Source organism: Pituophis catenifer, unplaced genomic scaffold (assembly GCF_029215685.1).
Source record: "Pituophis catenifer annectens isolate HBS135680 unplaced genomic scaffold, rPitCat1.0.hap2 SCAF_4, whole genome shotgun sequence".
Lineage (NCBI taxonomy): Eukaryota > Metazoa > Chordata > Lepidosauria > Squamata > Colubridae > Pituophis > Pituophis catenifer.
The window spans coordinates 107,586,665-107,610,571 of NW_027256884.1; the positions used below are offsets into that span (position 1 = coordinate 107,586,665).

The following is a 23,907-nucleotide window of genomic DNA, read 5'->3' on the forward strand; positions in this document are numbered from 1 at the left end:
ACAGGGCTGGGGCTCCCACAGAGAAGGCCCTCCCCCTGGGCGTCGCCAGCCGACATAGCTTGGCAGATGGCACCCTGAGGAGACCCTCTCTGTGGGAACAAACTGGTCGGTGGGAGGCTAGTGGTGGCAGAAGACAGTCTCGGAGGTACCCGGGTCCTATGCCATGGGTTAATACAACCCATCCCAGAGTTATTTTGTGTGAAAACAAGGAACAGGAGATATGTGGCTTACTATTGTAAGTTGAGGACTAAAAAGGTAAAGGTTCCCCTCGCACATAAGTGCTAGTTGTTCCCGACTCTAGGGGGCAGTGCTCATCTCCGTTTCAAAACCGAAGAGCCAGCGCTGTTCGAAGACGTCTCCATGGTTATGTGGCCGGCATGACTAAACACGGTTACCTTCCCACCAAAGGTGGTCTCTATTTTTCTTCTTGCATTTTTTATGTGCTTTCGAACTGCTAGTTTGGCAGAAGCTGGGACAAGTAACTGGAGCTCATCCTGTTACACAGCACTAGGGATTCGAACTGCTGACCTTTCGATCGATAAGCTCAGTGTCTTAGCCACTGAACCACCACATCCCACTACTTGAGTCCCACTAGCTGAGGACTACCGTATATTAAAAACTTTATTTCTAATACTTTGCAGTTCAGGCACCAAAAACATGACCTTATGAAGCATCAAAAAAGTAAGAATATTTTTGTTCTACTTTTCTGTATTAGGAGGATTAAAACCCCTTATTAACATTTCTTTGCAAAAACTTCATAAAGTCTGGAAAATTATTTAAAGAAGTAAAAGGGAACTTCTAGCATGCATGCCAAAAAGAGAGCTTCGGATAAGTGTAATAAAAGAGAAAAGGATCCACCAGGTTACATTCTTAAAGTCCCATTAGAGCCAGTAGGATTTTAATAGACTAACTGTGAAGAACTGCAGAGTAAGGAAGTACAAAGAGATTGTTCAGTCTGAAATGCATAGAAAACCTACAGAATTATTTATAATCCATTTGAATGTAAAAGGAAATGTTCAGCCAAGTGGCACATAGTTAACTGAGTAAACTGGTTGAAAGTGCACTTAAAGTAGCTTGTAGGTTAGCTGCTTTACTGTATATTGCTCTGTAGAATTAAAAAAAGGGAGAAACACAGTTCCAGCAAATCTCTAAACTGTATTAATTTGGAACTAAAAAAAACATCACATGTATGGATTCCCATGCAATCTTTTCACTTTCCAGACTTTTTAAATTTTATGATATATTTGAGCAAATTTGTTTTTCTGTGCTTTATATGTTGAAACCACCAGTTTACCCAAATTTCCCTTATTTTCTTTCAGAAAAAAAAATCTGAAAATCCACGAATCCACCTTAATAGGGCCAAATCTGGTGGGATCAGAGCCAGACATCTCAGGTTCTAGCTCTCCTTCACCCCTAGCTATTTATTTCATGACCTTGGGTGAATCATTATCCCAAGCTCAACCCTACTCACAGGATTCCCTACTATGAGGGGAAAATAAGAATACAATTAGAATACAATTACAAATAAGAAGAGGAAGGAATATTGTGTGGTGTTGATGCCTTGAGTTATTGGAAGGAAGGAAGGAAGGAAGGAAGGAAGGAAGGAAGGAAGGAAGGAAGGAAGGAAGGAAGGAAAGAAGGAAGGAAGGACTCTTGACTCTGTAATTCCCAGAATTCAACAATGTTGCTGGGAAATCTACAGAGTATAATCACAACAGAGCTAGAATCACAACTGAGGCTGTGCTAAACCCTACAATAAATTTGCAGTGCTTTATTATTTATTTATTATTCACAATATTAGTCCTTATTATACTGGAACTGCAGCAATAGCAATTGCACTTAGACTTCTATACAGCTCCATAGTGCTTTACAGCACTCCCTGACTGGTTTACAAAGTCAGCATATTGCCCCCCAAAATCTGGGTCCTCATTTTACTGACCCTGGAAGGACAGAAGGCTGAGTCAGCCTTGAGCCTATAGCACAAATTAGAAAGTTTTGAAAACCATATTTAATCAGGCTACTTTTCCCAGCTAATTTATCTTCTTTTTTGTTTTTACACAATCAAAATCACTCTAAAGCAGTTTGTATGAATAATCTCAAATATCTAGTTGAAAATATCAATGTGAGATTATTGATATGAAAGCATATATCAAAGGAATTAGTCCCTATAATAGACCTGTTATATTAGTACTAACATGCTATTAATGTATGAATGTACTATATGAATAAGGTGACCAGATTTTAACATTGGTAAAGAGGGACATTGTGGGTGTGGCTTATTTTGTGGGCGTGGCTAGCTGGTCATGTGACTGGGTGGGCGTGGCTAGCTGGTCATGTGACCGGGTGGCCATGGCTATGTGTATAGGGTAAGGTGAACAGATTTTAACATTGGTAAGAGGGACACCATTGTGGGCGTGGCTTATTGTGTGGGCATGGCTTGGAGGCCATGTGACTGGGTGGGCGTGGCTAGCTGGTCATGTGACCGGGTGGCCATGGCTATGTGTATAGGGACTACTCAGAGGGCTGGAAAGTCATTTCTGACAGGTCCTCACACTTTTGACTGGTCCTCACACTTATGACCATCCTCACATTTATGCCCGTGCAGCATTCTTAACAACCATGTCACTCATTTCACAACTGCTTCTCTTCACCATGGTGACAAGACAGGGCAAAAACGTAAAATGTGAGGACAGTCGTAAGTTCGAGGACTGGTCAAAAGTGCGAGGACCAGTCAAAAATAACTTTTTCAGCCCTCTGAGTAGTCCATATGCACAAAAGGACTAACCAGAGGGCTGAAAAAAGTCATTTCTGACAGGTCCTCGCACTTTTGACTGGTCCTCACACTTATGACCATCCTCACATTTATGCCCGTGCAGCATTCTTAACAACCATGTCACTCATTTCACAACTGCTTCTCTTCACCATGATGACAAGATAGGGCAAAAATGTAAAATGTGAGGACAGTCGTAAGTTCGAGGACTGGTCAAAAGTGCGAGGACCAGTCAAAAATAACTTTTTCAGCCTTCTGAGTAGTCCATATGCACAAAAGGACTAACCAGAGGGCTGAAAAAAGTCATTTCTGACAGGTCCTCGCACTTTTGACTGGTCCTCACTCTTATGACCATCCTCACATTTATGCCCGTGCAGCATTCTTAACAACCATGTCACTCATTTCACAACTGCTTCTCTTCACCATGATGACAAGATAGGGCAAAAATGTAAAATGTGAGGACAGTCGTAAGTTCGAGGACTGGTTAAAAGTGCGAGGACCGGTCAAAAATAACTTTTTCAGCCCTCTGAGTAGTCCATATGCACAAAAGGACTAACCAGAGGGCTGAAAAAAGTCATTTCTGAAAGGTCCTCGCACTTTTGACTGGTCCTCACACTTATGACCATCCTCACATTTATGCCCGTGCAGCATTCTTAACAACCATGTCACTCATTTCACAACTGCTTCTCTTCACCATGATGACAAGATAGGGCAAAAATGTAAAATGTGAGGACAGTCGTAAGTTCGAGGACTGGTCAAAAGTGTGAGGACCAGTCAAAAATAACTTTTTCAGCCCTCTGAGTAGTCCATATGCATAAAAGGATACAGTAATAGAGAGGGATGAAGGAAGGGAAGGGAAATTAGAGTAGGAGTGAGGGTAAGAGAGGGAGGAAGAGAGGAGGAGAAGGAGAAAGGAAGAAGAAATAGGAGAAGAAGAGGGTGGGGGGAAGAGAAAGTAAGAAGGAAAGAAAAGAGAGGTGGTAGGTTTGAGGAGAAAGATTGCTGTACAATAAAAAAGATGAAAGGGAAGAAAGCCAACCCCAAACAAATATAAAGATATTAAGATAAAGAATGAATTGTTAAACTTTAAAGAATAAAAGAGAACAAATATGAATAAATAGCAATAATTAGAAACACACATACAAACATACAATGTATTTTCTTTGAACAGAATATTTGGCTGGTTCACAAATTTAAACAGTGTTTAGTCATTTCAATTAAATTTACAATTTAATGGGTTAAAATTTTAATTGGGTGAATTTTATGGGTAAGGGGTTTTAAAATTGGAGAAGCCAAAGATAATTTAATTTGTTTTAATGTATTTTAATATTTGTATTGTGTGTTTTTAATTCTGGCTGTTCACCGCCCCGAGTCCTTCGGGAGAGGGGGCGGTATAAAAATTTAATAAATAAATAAATAAATAAATAAATAAATTTCTATATTTCCTTTTTGCCATATTTATTCCTCATCTATTTTTTTAAAAAAACAATATTACCCTTCATCCTCATCTCTAATCTTAATCAAATTCAATTTTTCCCTTCTATTCTATATGATACCCCTTCCCATTGTCATCTATTTTTATATCCATCCTCACATTGGTTAATTATGTAATTATGTAATACAGTTGTTTAATACAAATTCAACATTTTAATATAAATCAATTAGTTATATAACTATCTTTTTTGTATATTAATCAATATGAACATGAATATTCCAATTATTTCCATGCAATCCAATTTCTTACAAATCAATTAATTATACTTACCAATAATAATAAACCAAATAATTTCCCCCATATATTCCTCCAAACCACAACTTAACCATTTCTGCTTTCAACACAGTATACAATTAATAGTATCTCAATTATTACAATTCCCTAGTTAAAAAGAGCTTTTTTTTGTTTTGTGTTTTAAAATCTTGAACTCTCTTCTTTTGCCCTAAATAATTTTCCATTGTTTGCACTTACCTTTTTTGGTGACGAAAAGGAAAATAAATCTGCTGCCTAATTTTCCAACGTTGCAAGCAAACAGCAAAGCCAACAGCCTGTTTTACTTTCAGTTTCGTTTTGAGCTTGGTTTGCACAAAGAGAAAAAAAAAACTGCTGAGCAATTTAGCAAGAGCAGAGCCCTGCGCAAATCAGCTGAGAGGGGGAAGCCGAGCTAATCAACGTAGGGCGGCCCTTTGAAGCCCCGCGGCAAGAGTTTAAACAGGTTTTTTCCCTCTAGCCATCAGCTGGGACTCAGGAGGCAGCCGGGACTCAGGAGGCAGAATGAAAAATCGCGACTTTTTTAAAACGCCGCGGGACGCGGGGCAAATTGCTCAAAAGCGAGACTGTCCCGCCAAAATCGGGACGTCTGGTCACCTTATATATGAATGAACACCAGGAATTAGATAATTCCTAAACCTAATGTACTATACTGTATGCAGGTGTCTTTAGTATCTAAATTCCCTACAGAAGGTTGAACTCCATAAATAAGATCTGGCTATGTATGCCTGATAAGTCCCAGTAGAGGATGAAATTTATCATACCTCCTGTGCTCAAAATACGTTTCTTCTCTTTCACCAATTTTGATTACTTCATTCATCCCACTGATAACTGATTCCGAGACATAGAATCAAGTTCTTCCAAGCATGTAAACAACGGTGGGAACAAGCTAGCAGGCAACGGAGACAAATCCAGACATAGCAGTGGAGAAATCCAAATTTTTTTACTACCAGTTCTGTGGGCGTGATTTGGTGGGTGTGGCAGGGGAAGGATATTGCAAAATCTCCATTTTCATCCCACTCCAGGGGAAGGATACTGCAAAATCTCCATTCCCAGCCCACCCCAGGGGAAGGATATTGCAAAATCTTCATTCCCACCCCACTCTGGGGCCAGCCAGAGGTGGTATTTGCCAGTTCTCCAAACTACTCAAAATTTCCGCTACAGGTTCTTCAGAACCTGTCAGAACCTGCTGGATTTCACCCCTGAGACATAGCCATATAAAGCAAAAGGGAATAATCTTGTCCTCTCCTTCTCTTGAGGAAAAACAATGCTTGTCTTAAAAATTCAGATTTCGAAGAGGGGAGGAAGAAAACTCAGGGAAAAAAACAGGAAAAATGTGACGGAGGAGAAGCTGAAAGAAGTGGAGTTTACCAGCTCTTCCTGACAAGCAAATAAACAAACCAAAATCTTTGATAAGCCAATAAGTAGTCTATGTTTGGAACAATCTATCCACCGAAATGTTTTTAAATGTTAAAAATTAACTAGTGGAATTTCCAAACTGAATGCCAAACCATTAGGGGTTGGGTGGCTTTCGGCAAAGAGGTTGTCATTTTATTTCTTCTTCCCTCTAGTCTGATAACCAAGTAATCCTATTCTTCATGAATAATGAAGTACCGCAGCACGCCTTATTTGAAACAAAATGAGAAAAGGAAGACATAGGAAATATTATTTGGGTTAAAAAAATAATTCAGTTCTGTTCTCACTACAAAATTACGGTAACCAGTAACCTGGGGGGTGGGGGGCACAAGATACAGTAGAGGAAATAAGAATAAATAAGCAAATACAGACACAAGATGATGATTGTTAGCCTGGAAATCAGTTCTTATCCTTTCCCTTTTGTTTCTTGACCTTCATGAGTCCCACCACCCTGTGAAAATGATGAGGTTTTATTTCTTTTCTTGCAAAAAAAAAATAATGTTCCTTCTTATTCTTTGGAATTATATGTAAATTTTAAAACACATTTTTCAATCACCGCACAGAAACATGAACTCCTAATCTAGACAGAACCAGTCTCCATGCAATAAAACTAACCCTTTTCCTGCTGAAATCCACTACCGCCTGCACCACTACTTAAAATTTATTATTTTAATAATAAATTAAATTTTTAAAAAAACCAAGGAAAAAGAAATCGATTATTTTAAGGAGGAAACCTGAAGGAAAAGAGTTATCTCTTCTGATTCTCTCACTACATCAGGATAGGCAAGACACAGAACACAAGCATATTTTTCTTCCTTTAGTTTTGAATGGCCATAATAATAAAACAAAAGTTGAGTTGACTCCTTCTCCCCAGATCAAACTCAAATCATAACGTGTGTGTGTGTGTGTGTGTGTGTGTGTGTGTGTGTGTGTGTGTGTGTATAAAGACATTTTGCAGTTGTGTTATGCAGACATAATTGTTTAAGGATGGCTATAGGAAAAGACATTTAGTAACAATAGAGTATAATTAGGGAAAAAAAGTGCTATGCCATGAATTAAAATAACTGCTTTTATTATTCTATTACACTAATGCTATGCCAATCAGTGGCCAACTTTTGGCTCCAGTTCAAAGTGTCAGATTTGAACTTTTAACGGATTTTATGGCACTGGATCTGAAAACCTGGGTGTCTTGTTGTAACTTGGAGAGGGCCAGTGGTGGGTTGCCCCCGGTTCGGACTGGTTTATAGAACTGGTAGTAAAAGTGGCAGGAGGCTCCGCCCACCGACCCCGACGTCATCAGAAGGCTTCTGCGCATGCGCAGAAGCACATGCGGCCCCGTTGTGAACCGGTAGTAAAGGTAAGTAGAACCCACCCCTGGAGAGGGCCTCCTGAAGGAAAGTCCACCTTTTCAACTGAGGCAGTGCTACTTGTGAAAGATGAAGAGCCTTAATGTCTCCAAAGCTGTGGAAAGTCTTGAAGAGAAGATTCCCAAGAGCAATTTTAATGTCCTTTTAGAGTTAGGATATGTTCCTCATATGTACTTTTTATCTTTTCATACTTCCACAAGTTATTATTAACGACAGACAATGATGTGTTCTTCTTGTTTCTTGACCTTCATGAGTCCCACCACCCTGTGAAAATGATGAGGTTTTATTTCTTTTCTTGCAAAAAAAAAATAATGTTCCTTTTTATTCTTTGGAATTATATGTAAATTTTAAAACACATTTTTCAATCACCGCACAGAAACATGAACTCCTAATCTAGACAGAACCAGTCTCCATGCAATAAAACTAACCCTTTTCCTGCTGAAATCCACTACCGCCTGCACCACTACTTAAAATTTATTATTTTAATAATAAATTAAATTTTTAAAAAAACCAAGGAAAAAGAAATCGATTATTTTAAGGAAGAAACCTGAAGGAAAAGAGTTATCTCTTCTGATTCTCTCACTACATCAGGATAGGCAAGACACAGAACACAAGCATATTTTTCTTCCTTTAGTTTTGAATGGCCATAATAATAAAACAAAAGTTGAGTTGACTCCTTCTCCCCAGATCAAACTCAAATCATAACGTGTGTGTGTGTGTGTGTGTGTGTGTGTGTGTGTGTGTGTGTATAAAGACATTTTGCAGTTGTGTTATGCAGACATAATTGTTTAAGGATGGCTATAGGAAAAGACATTTAGTAACAATAGAGTATAATTAGGGAAAAAAAGTGCTATGCCATGAATTAAAATAACTGCTTTTATTATTCTATTACACTAATGCTATGCCAATCAGTGGCCAACTTTTGGCTCCAGTTCAAAGTGTCAGATTTGAACTTTTAACGGATTTTATGGCACTGGATCTGAAAACCTGGGTGTCTTGTTGTAACTTGGAGAGGGCCAGTGGTGGGTTGCCCCCGGTTCGGACTGGTTTATAGAACTGGTAGTAAAAGTGGCAGGAGGCTCTGCCCACCGACCCCGACGTCATCAGAAGGCTTCTGCGCATGCGCAGAAGCACATGCGGCCCCGTTGTGAACCGGTAGTAAAGGTAAGTAGAACCCACCCCTGGAGAGGGCCTCCTGAAGGAAAGTCCACCTTTTCAACTGAGGCAGTGCTACTTGTGAAAGATGAAGAGCCTTAATGTCTCCAAAGCTGTGGAAAGTCTTGAAGAGAAGATTCCCAAGAGCAATTTTAATGTCCTTTTAGAGTTAGGATATGTTCCTCATATGTACTTTTTATCTTTTCATACTTCCACAAGTTATTATTAACGACAGACAATGATGTGTTTACCATGCCACCTATTTGCATACATATTTTAACTGATGGTACTCGTAATTCACATTGACAGCTCCAGTGAATTCTAAACTCCTGATGCCCCACCTCCAAAGCTTACTGCTAAAGGTCCTCCTGCCTGCCATCAGTGGGAAAGGAACCATCAGAGATAGCTTTTCATTTCCTAATTGACTGGCAAGCCAAGATCTTTTTAAAGGCTTGTGCTTTCTTTAAAATTATTGGTTGCATTATCTCCGCAAGTGGCTCTGCAAGTATAATTTATTTCAATAGAATTAAAGGACCAGTTCCAAATCATCTGGTGCTTCTATTCTAACCATCTCCTCCTCCTCTTCCTAATCTATTTCTTTGACATGCTAGTGATGCCCCAAATTTGCACAGAAGGATGGTTTAATGCAGTGAATCCAATTAAAGCTGCTCATTCCAGAGAACGGAAGAAAACCAATCAGCTCATGTCATCAAAACAATTTGCAGAGCAATTATTTTCTAATACTGTGTCATAGCATGTAAGGTGCTTCTTTTCTGTTGCTTTGGTTTTGGATGGCTCAAATTTGTGGGGTGATGCAAAATGATGAGATTTATGTGGGGTTAATTAAAGATGCCTCATTTGGATGACAAGCAGATTCTATAAAATATCATTGTTTGCCCCACCATGTTTGTTTTAAATAAGACTGCACAGGTAAAATTGGGTGTTTTACTTATTAGTATACTTGATGTTCCTTTACCAAATGACTCCTTATTTACTCCTTATCACAAGAATTTAACTTACTCAAATCTTTATAAATTGGGGCTGTTCCAACTTGAAGGTGGTTAGTGGATTAGTAAGATCCCATCCTCACTCCATTGTATTCTGGTGTCTAATTTATCTAATCTCTATTGATTCTAGTATTTAATCTTTTCTACTTTTGCTTTTAGGATGTTGTCAGCTGCACAGAGTCAGTTGGCAATGAGATGGGTGGCATATAAATTTAATAAAAAATAATAAATAAATAGATTTGTATATCCAAAGTTCCTTTCTTGCAGAAGTTTGAAGCTAAAATATACACCTATCTATTAACTGACTAGAATACCGATACCTTCCCTACACTATTTTGAATGTCTGGGAACAGAGATTTTTTTTCAAAAAACTGATCCAAGTTTTGGAAATTGTTTGCTGCACCTCATTGAAACATAGATTGTAGTTTCCTAGGTTGGTCTATCAGAATTTGTAGAAAAATCAAAATTTATTAATATGACCAAAATTTATTAATATGATGAAGGATCAGCAACAGAATCTGTAAACTGCTGATCTTAACTTTTTGACCAACATTTTTGACAGTAAGATGTGCAAAAATATCTTGGATGTTGGAGTACTACTATTCAGAATTCAAGTTCTTAATAGAAGATAATGTATGTGGCTCAGGTTGAACTGTGGAATCCTTGGTGAACTCTATGCTTGATTGTTTGCTTGCCAATGTTTCATTAACCAGACTGGATAACAACTTCAGACCAGTTAGTCTGGTAACAAAATGTTGGCAAGCAAACAACCAACTTCAGAGAACACCAAGAACTCAAAGTCAATGTTCTTCTCTTTTTGGATTCCCTATTCATTTCCTCTCCTCCTTGCCTCGCCCATCACTGCCCATATTCATTCATTAGTCTACTCTTTTAAGGAAGAATCTTCCCTTATTATTTTTTTAAAGAAAAGAAAGAAAAAAGATAGGATTTGTCTTACATGATCTATTTTTGATAAAGGCAACTAAATTTAGGAAGCACAGCATAGACTTCGAGATGCTTACAATGGCCTGTTTTATTATCTTCTTCAACATCTTTCTGATGTTAGGTAAATTAATTAGTAGTACTTGGGATCCACCTTTCCCTTCCTTTTCTCTCCTATAAGTAAGAAGGTAGGAATCCAAAATGCCCACCTCAACCTTTTGGAAGAGAAAATTATCACCATCAGTAATCAGGAATTTATTTGACATTTTGCATTTGGTGGAGTTAGTTTGTTAACAGATGTAGTTAAAATCTATCATCATAACAACTTCAAAGTGTTTCTAGATGCATACAGTACATCCTAAAAGTATAGGAAAATAATAAAACTCATAATGAAAGGAAGCATAGTGTTATGTATTTTCTTTGCATAAAAGCCATCTGTAGTAGGAAAAGTAGGGCTGTGCCAGTCTTTCCAAAACAGTGCTGCATAATGCACACATGCAACACATGTAATGCATATATATGTACATATATATACATGTATGTAAAATGGTTGTATATGCATATACAATATACGTTGAGATCATCAAAAGCAGCTCTGAAGCAGCCACATGAGCCTGGAAAAAGACACACTTGCTGTAATGTTCCAAAGAAGTACTTTGCTTGCACCGCCTTTGTTATCAAACACAACCTTTGAAGTATTTACACAGCCTTCATGGAAAGGATCTGCAGACACAAGGTGCAATATTGTATTGAGTTATCCATTGCAAAGTTTGCATTTGATATTTGCATTCCATGAAACATTATGCAGTGTAACAAGCTTAAAAATAACCTCACAATTAGCATGTTCTGCATCTGGTCTCTTCTGAGCTAATACAAGGATTGCATTTGCAATGCAATAACTAAACACAATCTCAGTATTCCCAAAGAATCAATTCTAGATTTCTGGTTAAATGCCAAATATATTTCTCTCTCTCTCTCCCTCTCCCTCTCCCTCTCCCTCTCCCTCTCCCTCTCCCTCTCTCTCTCTCTCCGTGTGTGTGTGTGTGCATAAGCATACAGAAAAGGACTATTAAAATATCTTCCCATGTGTTGTAGCAATGTGGAAGACCATTGTTATTTCAAGGACATATTAGTGACATATTTTGATTTCCCCCTTCATGTTAAGAAAAGTCTAGAGCTCATTTTAAGCTAGCCTGCTTGTTTTTCCCCTCTTGCTTGCTAAACAAAGGAGAAGGGGTGGATTGGGAGGGGGGGATCTTCATTTAACTTCAAAGCTTTTTCCACTGTTAAAGTCTCAGACATTTGATTCCCATCCCAGAATCATACACCAGACAGTCAAGGTCAGGTCTTCTAATCTCTTGACCATAGCAGGGCCAGAGAAGTCATGGGTGCCAGGTCTTGATAACAATTGTGGGGTGGTTGGGAGCTTCTACAGGGAACCTAGCATTACATGCTGTGGATACTGGTTGCCCTCGGGGCATCTCTGCTGTCATTATTCAGGAGCTTCTGGCAGCCTGTAAGAGATTTGGATATTATCTTGCTTGCTACACTATGTATGCTTTAGATGTTTGCCTAAGCTAATAATAAAGCTTAAAATCTCTTTAGTGACTGGTGCGCTAATTGTCTCTGGATTCAAAAGAATTGTCTGGCACCTGATCGCTGTCCTGACACTTGACAAAACACCATGATGCACTGATACCCAATTGCCACAGTTCAGCATTGCAAACCGAAGAAACAAACATCTTGCCTTCAGATTGGAACATTTGGCCGATGGATTTCTGCCTTAACCGTGCTCTTGGTAGAAATAAGAACAGCATGGATGCCAAAGACAGCACGGAAGCTGAAAATATTGGTTATCGCTGCATTTGATTGTGAGACGTGGGAGGGCATCAAGGAAACGAATCTCTCTACTGCTTGCTGACAGCAGAGACAGCTGGAGCTATCTTGCAACAAAGGCCTTCACAATCTACTCTCCATATATGGAACTGCAGAATAGTTTCTATAACTGAAGATACCGACAATTTATTGCTTGCATTTGGATAAAAAAATGTCCTAAATTTGCACTTTCTGAACCAATTAGAGAATGGAAGCACAATTATCTTTTGGCAGTTGCACTTTTCTGAATTCAGCTGTATGTTTTTTTGGAATGAAAAAGGGTGGATATTAGGGAAGGTGCTCACAAAGATACACACGTTCATGAAAAAGCAGATAACAATAAGCAGGACTACCTGAAAAGGCCTGAACTATTCAGATATTTGTTCTGAGTCTGAGAGTGTGCACTGCACATACAGATATCTAGCCAGTGAGAATCACATGCTGTGGAAATCTCATGCCCATCTCATGACTTTGGGCTGCTTAATTTTTTTTTAAAAAGTATTACAATTAAAAATAGTCAAACATTTTAAAACAATAAAAATAGTAAAAGCAATAAAAGCAATAAAAGCACTAAACATATCCAAATTAAATATACTGTACATAGGAGTAAGATACTTGGCCAGTTAGCAATATAGACAGAAAATGAAATCCATGGCACATTCAGAGTCCCAGGTTTGGGAACATAGCCCAAGTTTTCAGGCTCTTACAAAAGGCTAACAGGGTTGGGGCCATTCTGACTTCTGAAGAGGAGAGGAGAGGAGAGAGGAGAGGAGAGGAGAGGAGAGGAGAGGAGAGGAGAGGAGAGAAGAGAAGAGAAGAGAAGAGAAGAGAAGAGAAGAGAAGAGAAGAGAAGAGAAGAGAAGAGAAGAGGAGAGAAGAGGAGAGAAGAGGAGAGAAGAGGAGAGAAAAGGAGAGAGGAGAGAAGAGAGAGGAGAGGGGAAGGGAAGGGAAGGGAAGGGAAGGGAAGGGAAGGGAAGAGGAGAGGAGAGGAGAGGAGAGGAGAGAAGAGAAGAGAAGAGAAGAGAAGAGAAGAGGAGAGGAGAGGAGAGGAGAGGAGAGGAGAGGAGAGAAGAGGAGAGAAGAGGAGAGAAGAGGAGAGAAAAGAAGAGAGAGGAGAGGAGAGGAGAGGAGAGGAGAGGGGAAGGGAAGGGAAGGGAAGGGAAGAGAAGAGAAGAGAAGAGAAGAGAAGAGAAGAGAAGAGAAGAGAAGAGAAGAGAAGAGAAGAGAAGAGAAGAGAAGAGAAGAGAAGAGAAGAGAAGCAGAATAAGCTTGTTTTCTGGTCCCTGCCTGCCCACATTCTTTGACTGATAGGATCTGCAACATGTCCATTCTGCTTGGCCTGGTTGGATGGATAGAGACTCTTGGAAAAAGGTGATCACTCAGGTACCTTGGTCACATAGCATGTAGGACTTTAAAAGTTACCACCAGCATTTTGAATTGCACCTGGAAACATACAGTCCGCATAATCAGTGCAGCTCATGGAGGAGTGGTGTTATGTGTGCTGTTTATCTGGCACCATTTACTACCCATAAGGCCACATTATACACCAGTTGGAGTTTCCAAATGGTCTCCAGGGGCAGCCCCATGTGAAGTGTATTGCAGCAGTCTAACCTTTATATAAAAAAAATTCAGACTGTTTTTTTATAGAACGCACAAAGATGCATTCAATATTAACAGTTAATCACTCCGTAATTTAAAAATTATCAACTCTGTTGATAATTAGTAGCAGAATTTTTGATTGCAAATCATGCCCTTGACTGGACTACTGTAATGAGCTTTACATGGCTCTGCCTCTGAAAACCATTCAGAAACTGGAATGGATGCAGAAAGTGGCAACCAGCTTGTTAGCATGCATGCACTGCTGTTGGCTTATTACACCAATATCGTAGACCCTGCCTTGACTTCCAATTCATTTCACGGCATAATCTGAATCCATAAATATGATGGAATGCCTAATATAAAGGAGGCAGCAAGATACTAAAGGCAGGAAACAGAGACATTTAAAAAAAAGGCTTTTGAGTCCATGGAAGGGAAGGGGAGGAGAAGGAGGAAGTGTGAGAAAAAGCCTCAGAGAAACTTGACTTAATAACTCTAGGTGTAAGTTGTGTGAAATAATTACTTTGGCAGACTTTCAAGGTTGTGTTACATTATCCTACTGGCAATAAAGATCATTTTAGAAATCCAAGTGATACTTGCTTTCCCTGCATACCATCCTTACCAGTAGTGGGTTTCAATTTCATTTGCTACAGGTTTGCTCATGGGTGCGCATGCGCAGAGACGTCTGGGCGGGTGGGCGGAGCCTCCTGCCGCTACCGGTTTGCCCGATCTGGGGTGAACCAATAGCAACCCACAACTGATCCCTACAGACCTGGACAATATGGGTAGCATTTAGCAACTACAATTAGGACTCACAACTTGGTCATTAAGTGAAGCAACTGCTGAGTGAAACCACAACTACGCTTAACTGTGTTTAGGATCTTGCTTCAACTTACCTTTGCTTTACTGATCAGCACAAGTTGTAAATGCAAGTATTGGTCACAAAGTTAGTTTTTCATCACCGTTATAACTTGCAAACCATGTTCTATCCTTACATACAGGACCACCCTCTCCAAGAAAAAGCGATTTTTCATTTTCATGGTTCCTGAGGATGGTGTTCCACTTTTTTCGTATACAAAATGTAATGACGCTAATATTAAATGAATGAATATTGGTTTCTATTTTAAAGATGTGGGAAAGAAATAGAACTCAGACAAAGTTTCAGATATTCATTTGAAAAAAGTTATCCATTTCAAAAGCTCCAATTTAAAATTTTAGTGAAGTCCTTTCCTTGCCAATAGTTATTTAAATCAAGTAGAAATAGTCAAAGTACTTGTATATTTTAGAGGAACTAATCCAGTGGTGGAATTCAATTTTTTTTACTACCAGTTCTGTGGATGTGGCTGGAGACGTATACTGCAAAATCCCCATTCCCACCCCATTCCTGGAGGAAGGATATTGCAAAATCTCCATTCCCATCCCACTCTGGGACCAGCCAGAGGTGGTATTTGCTGGTTCTCCGAACTACTCAAAATTTCCACTGCCGGTTCTCCAGAATCTGTCAAAACCTGCTGAATAGCACCCCTGAACTAATCTCTCTATATGATTACACCTGAATATTTCCCTTGTGGCTTATATACAACTCATACTTCCCCTCAAAAGCAGATTGTATTAAAAACTATATAGCACTACCATGAATGTGTCAAATGATTATCTACAGTATAACATTTCCACAAAATAAAAATGTATTGGCTGAAAGAGTGACACAAATCAGGTCATGCTTTATTAGTCAGGTATAAAGCTATTAAGATTTTCGCACCCTATTTATATTTTATTTATAGAGCAAATAACTAAAGAGATATCCTTTCCTTTGAGCAGTCCTGAGACTTCTCCATTGAGAGCTTCTTATAAACCAGATTTACCAGTTTTAATATTTAAAAATCAGTTTACGGAAGATCTAATCTGGACTTTTGCGGATAAAGCTGTCTTCTCTTTCTTGAAGCCCACATATCATCAGCAAAATCATCAGGAACTACAGCTCCTGAAACCAACCTGATAACAGGAATCCCTAAGTACTAATTTATTTAAAGTTACTGCATTGACAACCTGTCTTTCTTCTGGAGGGCAAATGATCCAAGTAGGTTCTCTATTCATTCTAACCCCACAACATTAAGTTGTGAAACTGGTTGGACTCATGTTTTAAGCAATTATGAACAACCATCCATCCTTTTGGGAGTCTCTCCAGGGACCAATTTGTGAAGCCCCCTAAACCTGGAGTCACTATTAGAGAGGGCAATTTTGGTATATTTCTCTAATTCCAGTCCTGATGCCTTCAATTGCTCTTCCTGATTACTGTGATTTATTTGAGGTTTATATCTTGTAGCAGGAGCATGAATCAGGTACAGGAAGACCAGATGATGAATGGATGGAAACATTTATGGCTGCCTCTACTTCTGAAGCATCAGATAATTTAAAGAGCTGGGCAGATTTCTGCCTTGCTACAGTCTTGTTTGAAAAGAAGACACAATACTAATAGAGCCATACAAATTACCCAAATGAATGGGACTCTAATTATATGAAGATAGTTAGACTGCACATGATAATGGATGTTGGACAAAAATGATGATGGATGAACAGTATATATCAGTGATGGCTAACCTTTTCTGGACCGAGTGCCCAAAGCCCCAAAATGCAATGTGCCCTGACCTCCGTGCATGCATGCATGCATGCATGCATGCCCCATATGCACCCCATCCCCCTGCGCGGCCCCATGCATGAGCCCTACCACGCATGAATGCACGCACCACACCCACGCATGCGCCCTGTCCCCACGCATGCAGGGCAGAGACCCGAAGATTAGCTGGCCAGTTTTAGGTGCGCGCACATGCGTAGCAGAGCTGAGCTGGGGCGACGGCTTGTGTGCCCACAGAGAGGGCCCTGCGTGCCACCTCTGGCACGCATGCCATAGCTTCACCATCATGGGTATATATACAAGCCTTTCTTACTTCATCCCTGTCATGTAGGGATACCTTTGCAGATATTCATACCAAAGTTCTGAAGGCCTGGAAAGCTGATAGGTTAGAAGGTCTCTGGGTATTCAAATCCAGAGTCTATTCCTGGTTTAGGGTAATGGGCTTGGTAGTTTCCACTGCTACCACTTATTCTCAGTTGGATGTCCATTTCCTAAACCCGGTATGTGTGAAAGACAGCATTTTCACAATCTTTAGCCTTTATGGTAATAACAAGATAATTCTACAAAAAACCAATAATCTCAGTAATGCAAACTCCTGGCCAAGAAATACTGACAGTATGATTTAGCTCTTTCTTCCATCCTCAGCAGAGATAAATAAAATACAATTCTATTTAAAAAGAATAACAAAATAATATAATTTTAACATCAAATGCTAAAAACGCAAGCATTCAATGCTGAAAATAAATAAATAAATAAACTACACAGCTATTGGCAACTTGAGTAGAATGATCTCAAAGAAAATCCAATGCTCCCAACAGATTAGACGATGGTGCTGATCTAATCTGTAACATCAGGAGATAGTTTCCCATTAATATTATTGATTACAAGAAGATCCTGCAGAGAAAAATATAGCTTCTGGAACCCAGTCTGAAATACCAATAAAAATAGTTCCCTGCCTGCAGAGAAAAATATGGAAAAAATCTGACTTATCATCACACACATATCAAACTAAGCACGATATTCTTTGTTGGCTCGTTTACTTATTTCTACTCAAATAGAAGACTTCTTCAAAGCAAATGGAACTATCCTCTGCTTCAGAGTTCCTAGACTTTCTTGAGAAGTTCCAAGCTTTCTTCAGAGATTGTTGGGGAAAATGGAAGCCATCTCCCACTCCCTGGTTCCTCATCTAACCTCTTTTCCAGGTTTTTCAGAGTTCTGCTCTTGGTTTTTCCATTAGGGTTTTTATATCTCTGGCAGAGGCATGGGCTCTCCCCTCATAAGAAATGTACTGGGAATGCCTCTTCTACAGCCTGCATGAAGGTCTGCCAACTGATAAGGGAATGCCATTCACAGCAGACAAGTTTGGCTCAGTGCTTCCAATAATAACCTGTGGACAGGGATTTCTCAAGATTCTTGATTCTGGGGAAGTTTGTAAAACTTACAAGTGAATATGCTTACAAAACTGCTATAAATGTCTGTGCTCAATGCACAGACTGGTGGTGGGTTGCTACCGGTTCACCCCGGTTTGAGCAAACCTGTAGTAGCGGCGGTGCGAGGCTCTGCCCACCCAACCGGATGTCATCAAATACGCTCTGGGCATGTGCAGAAGTGGTGTGCGCGTGAGCAAACCGGTAGCAAAAGTAAGTGAAACCCACCACTGGCACAGACCTACTGAGGAGCCCTGATTTTTATACCTTACAAGCTCAGGTTGAACATCCATTGTTGAATACTCCAGGGTAAGAATGTACTTAAAAATACTGGATCAACTAAACAGCAGTAACTGTTTAATTCTAACATATTAAACAGATTTGAGCACAAATTTCAAAACATATTTGGATGCTTTGTAGGTAATCTACACTGAATTAGGAGTGAGCTACAGTACAAAATTCTAAAATACATACTCATTGCACATATACAAATAGATGGACATGTCGTATGAACTCTGACACATGGAAAAACTTACCAGCCGGTGCTGTTCCTGTCTTTGGTGCCGGAAGGAGACTCCTGCGGGAAATTGGTGTGCTATTTGACGCCTGCAGTGAAGTTCTATTGACCCCCTTAAGTGCTTCTTTAGATGGTTCAGCTGCCTTGAGAATGATTTGCTCTTCATTTCCAAGGCTTGAACCTGCAGGAAACCAAAATCATCCCAATTAGAACTGCATTAAAAATAGATGTGGCTTGTGCAGAGAAATGATAACATTATTAAGGTCATAGGCAAATCAAAAAGCCTTCTGTTATTTTAAATGATGCTTGTCCTCTGCATACACGGTGAGAGGATTGAGTCAGTTGGGCTCTGTAAATTTTAAATTCTGTTTTTTAAAAAAGGTACCATTTTAAAAGGAAAAATGCTGCTTGCATAAAAGGAAAAAAATAGAAACTGGCGGCAACTACATACAGGTCAGCCTTTCCTAACCTGTTTCACTCTATCATCATCATAGAGCATTGCAAGAATGAAAACTCAGAACATCCAGATGAGAGTAAATTGGGAAGTCTTATTATTTCTTAAAAATTTTATACCACCGGACTCCCAGGAACTCTATGCAGTTCACCAAAAACAAAGAACAATAAAATACACAGAGAATCCATGACTTAAAACCATAACTGAGCTCAGAATTACAATCATAAGTTGGAAGCCAAGTTACGAATGAATGAAGTTATGACCGTTTTTAAGTGGGTACCATGGTTGTTTAAGTGAGTGTCACTTTCATTAAGCAAATCCATTCTCCCCAAGGAGTGTTTTCTTTTTTTTTCAAAAACCAGAACGCCAGCAAAAAAAACCCCCCAACACATTGCAAATTGCGGTTACAGGATGCTGCAAACTGCCATAAAAATGAGTTGATTGCCAAGTGCCCCAAAGGTAGCCATGCAACTGTATGTGTATGTATGTCAGGGGTGGGTTCTAAATTTTTTTACTACCGGTTCTGTGGGTGTGGCTTATTTTGTGGGCGTAGCTTGATGGTCATGTGACAATTCTTTAGGATTTAGCAGAGGTACTGGTCTACCAGGCTTTTAACTGCTTGCAGAGCTGTATCGATCTACCCATTTATTTTTTGGAGGCACTGATCTACTCATGTATTTTTGCAGGCACTGATCTACTCATGTATTTTTGCAGGCACTGGTCTACCCATTTATTTTTGCAGGCACTGATCTACCCATTTATTTTTGCAGGCACTGATCTACTCATGTATTTTTGCAGGCACTGATCTACTCATGTATTTTTGCAGGCATTGGTCTACCCATTTATTTTTGCAGGCACTGATCTACTCATGTATTTTTGCAGGCACTGGTCTACCCATTTATTTTTGCAGGCACTGATCTACTCATGTATTTTTGCAGGCACTGGTCTACCCATTTATTTTTGCAGGCACTGATCTACTCATGTATTTTTGCAGGCACTGGTCTACTCATTTGTTTTCTTTTAACACTGATCAGCTGTAGGGCGGCCCTTTGAAGCCCCGCGGCAAGAGTTTAAACAATTTTTTTCCCTCTAGCCATCAGCTGGGACTCAGCAGGCAGCAATAAATTGGGGGTGGGGCCAAATAAAAGGTAAGAATAATGCGGGGGTGGGGTGGGGGGGCGCGGGGGATGGGGGGGAAGAACCAGTTCGGGGACGTCATATCGTCACCGCTACCGGCTCGGCAGAACCGGGCCGAACCGGGAGGAACCCACCACGGGTGTATGTGTGCACGTGCGTAGTCATCCTAACTCTGAAACAGGCTGTAAGTGTGCTGCAGCTGCCAAAAAAGCCAAAATGGTCCTAGACTGCATTAACAGAGGAATAAAATCAAAATCATGTGAAGTGCTAATACCACTTTACAATGCCTTGGTACAGTGCTTCCCCAAAAATAAGACATCTCCTGATAATAAACCCAACTGGGCTTTTGAGCGCATGCGCTTAAAATACCCCCCCCCTGAAAATAAGGCACCCTCCTGAAAATAAGCCCTCCCCAAAAATAAGCCCTCCCCAAAAATATTTAACCATATGCGCAGCCAGTCTCTACCATTTCCTCTGATTAGGGTTAGGGAGACAGAGCTGGAAATCAGGTAAGACAGCAAGAGGAGTCCCGTCTTGCTCCACGCGCCCCAAAATAATAAGACCTCCCTGAAAATAAGGCCAAACGCTTATTTTGGGGTTTAAAAAATATAAGACAGGGTCTTATTTTTGGGGAAACACGGTAAGAACACACTTGGAATACTGCATCCAGTTTTGGTCGCCACAATATAAAAAAGAAGTTGAGACTTTAGAAAGAGTACAGAGAAGAGCAACAACAACAAAACAAACCCCATATAAAGAACAGTTGATAGAATTGAGTATGTCTAGTTTAATGAAAAAAAGGACTAGGGGTGACATGAGAGCAGTGTTCCAATGTCTAAGGAGTTGCCATAAAGAAAAGCCTATTCTCCAAAGCCCCCGAAGCAGGGGTGAAATGTAAAATTTGTTACTACTAGTTCTGTGGGTGTGGCTTGGTGGGGGGGGTTAATGTGACTGGGTGGGCGTGGCCAACTTTTTTTTTTTAAACTTTTAAACTTTTCAAAGCATTTTTTCTAATGCTTTGAAAAGCCTCTGCCGATCAGGCAACTCAGCTGGGATCGTCAGAGACTTTTCAAAGCATTTTTTTTTTACCACCTCTTCGGCCAAGAGGTTGCAGAAAAAAATGCTTTGAAAAGCCTCTGACGATCCTAGCTGAGCCGCACGATCATCAGAGGCTTTTTTTTTTTACTTTTAAAAGCATTTTTTCGTCAGAAGAGGTTGTAGAAAAAATGCTTTTAAAAGTAAAAAAAAAAGCCTCTGATGATCATGCGGCTCAACTGGGCATGGTGGGGGGCGGGGGTGCAGGGATTTTTGCTACCTGTTCTCTGAACCACCCACCGCCATCGCTACTGGATTGGGCGATCCGGTCCGAACCAGGAACATTTCATCCCTGCCCTGAAGGCAGGACAAGAAGCAATGGATGGAAACTAATCAAGGAGAGAAGAAACCTAGAACTAAGGAGAAATTAAAACAAACCTACATTACCCAGAAAGGGACTTTAATCACAGAGGGAAGGTGACAACTTAGTGGTCTCCAAAGGTTTGGACTACTAGTCCTCCTATGATCGTGGTCATGCTGCCTGGGGGTAATGGGAGCTGCACTAGGGAGGGTACAAGCTTGCTTGACTGCAGTATTTCACAAAGTTTACAGCTTCCTTTAAAAGGAAACCACGTGAATCTTAATTGAAAATAGAGCATCTATAACCTATGTGCATTCCTGAAAACACATTTGACCTTTAACCAATCACATTAAAAATTGAAAACAAAAGGAATCCAACTATGTTCAAAGGAGAAGCAGAATCACAAGCTAATGAGTAGTCAGGAACAGGAGTAAATCTTTTTAATGTTTAACAATGATATTTTATTGCAAGATAATAATCATGCACCATGAATTAACAGCCAATAATTAAACCTGGCCCTCTTAAGTTACAATTGAGATTTTATAACTGTCTTGTTATTTACCTACCTCCACTTAGATTTAAACAGCACAACAGTAATTTATCCTAGGAAACTGGGTATTTCTCTTTCTGTCTCTCTCTGTTTTGCAGCTCAGGCCTCAAACAGACAGGTTGTGCAGAATTTTCAGTCTCCAAATAGGTTTCTTGGAACAAATTATATACGGTTCCCTGACAGCTCTTCAAATAATTTAGCCCCAGGTTTCTTATCTAGTTCTAGATAATAGTAGGGGATTTAATTTATTGCACATGAATATAACTGTAAAGGCTTCTGAAGGTTTTTTTAAAAAATGAATTCAGGCTATGGATTATTTTTACAAGGCCAACCTGTCCTGGTAGTCAAATGAGCAACTTGCATCTATACCCCAATTTCTACAACCAAAATATTTCCACGGTTAGCTTTGGGGATGATTTTTACCATCCATCTAAACATTACGTCACTTGAGGTTCCTTATAGAGCAGTGATGGCTAACCTTTTTGCCATCACGTACCAAAAGCGGGGGCAGTGTGTGGGGGGGTTGCATGCGTGCGTGCCCATACCCATAATTCTTTGTGCCCACCCCCCTGCACATGTGTGTGTGACCCACCTGCACTCCCCTGCTTTTGGCACGCAATGGCACAGTGGGCCCGGTAGGCCCATTTTTCGCCCTCCCCAGGAGCCTGGGGGGGGTGGAAACAGCCTTCCCCCCCCCAGAGACCTTCTGGAGGCCAGAAATAGCCCATTTGCTCACTTCCGGTGGGACCGGAAGGCCTGTTTTTTGTTCTCCCCAGGCTCCAGAGCCTTTCTAGGAGCCTGGGGAGGGCGAAAAGAGCCTTCCCCTCCCAGGCCCTCTGGAGGCCAGAAACAACCTGTTTCCCTCCTTCCGGTGGGCCCAGAAGGCCCCAAAATTGGCAGGTCGGCACGCGCATGCGCGCCAGAACTGAGTTCGCATGTCCACCGATATGACTCTACACACCACCTGTGGCACATGTGCCATAGATTCGCCATCACGGTCATAGAGGCATTGGCAGCCATCTCTGAAAATTTGGTTGGTTGTTTCCTTCGGTGATTGACAGTTAGAGCTCCCCAGAGCAGATGGCAGATTAAATGCTTTTCTCTGAGGACCTTGAAGGCTATAGTCCATATCCCTCACTAGTGCCTTTCTTGCTTCAGTGAAACCGATAGTGTGCTTAGAACCAGGTATTGTGTATGAAATAGACATGGGCACCACCACTGATGGATATTACTCTTGGGTAATTGCGCAGGAAGACCTTACTTATAATATTTCTCTCTCTGAAGACTTTCAGACTGTTGTTTAGATAAGTGCTACTCCTTATATAACAGCAAGAGACAAAAGCAGTGGGCAGAAAACAGCAAGAGAAATGAGACAAAGAAGATAGTAGTTTCATCCTGCCAGCTGAGAGACGACATTCAGCAGTGTCTCTGCATGACAATTTCTGTATGTCATCACCTTAGATAGGTTCCCCACAGAAATCTTAAACTATTTTTTATAAGTAAGTTTTTAATTTTATTTTACATATACATATCAATGCATGAATAGTGTATGTAGCACATGGTGCTACATTCTAATACAAATGAAAGTAGTAAAATTAATCCTAGTTATTACATTCAACCAACTTATATATTTCTAATAATACATATTAAGTTGTAGTTTATCATTTTAATTATTCCATATGTTTATATATTGCTCTAATGCCACTCATCATATTATTTGATTGTACATAATAATACTGCCATTCAGTTTCTAAACTTCCCTCTTCTTACTGCTTTTGTTTTATTATGTAAAGATGTATACACTGATATTTCCCCTTTCTCTTATTTCTATCTCTACTCTTAACTTCTAATTATGTCACTCTTTTATTAAAAGATGTTTTCTTTCTATCCAACATCTCTCA

At 40.0% G+C, this 23,907-nt stretch overlaps 1 protein-coding gene across 1 annotated transcript in view; it reads right to left on the reverse strand.

Moving 5' to 3' along the window:
• Window positions 1-23,907, reverse strand: part of MTUS2 (microtubule associated scaffold protein 2) — a 225,482-nt gene that overhangs the window by 76,645 nt on the left and 124,930 nt on the right. The window contains exon 4 of the mRNA XM_070943875.1: window positions 18,489-18,650. Within this exon, the coding sequence (XP_070799976.1) occupies window positions 18,489-18,650 (162 nt within the window). The remainder of the gene's footprint in view (window positions 1-18,488; window positions 18,651-23,907) is intronic.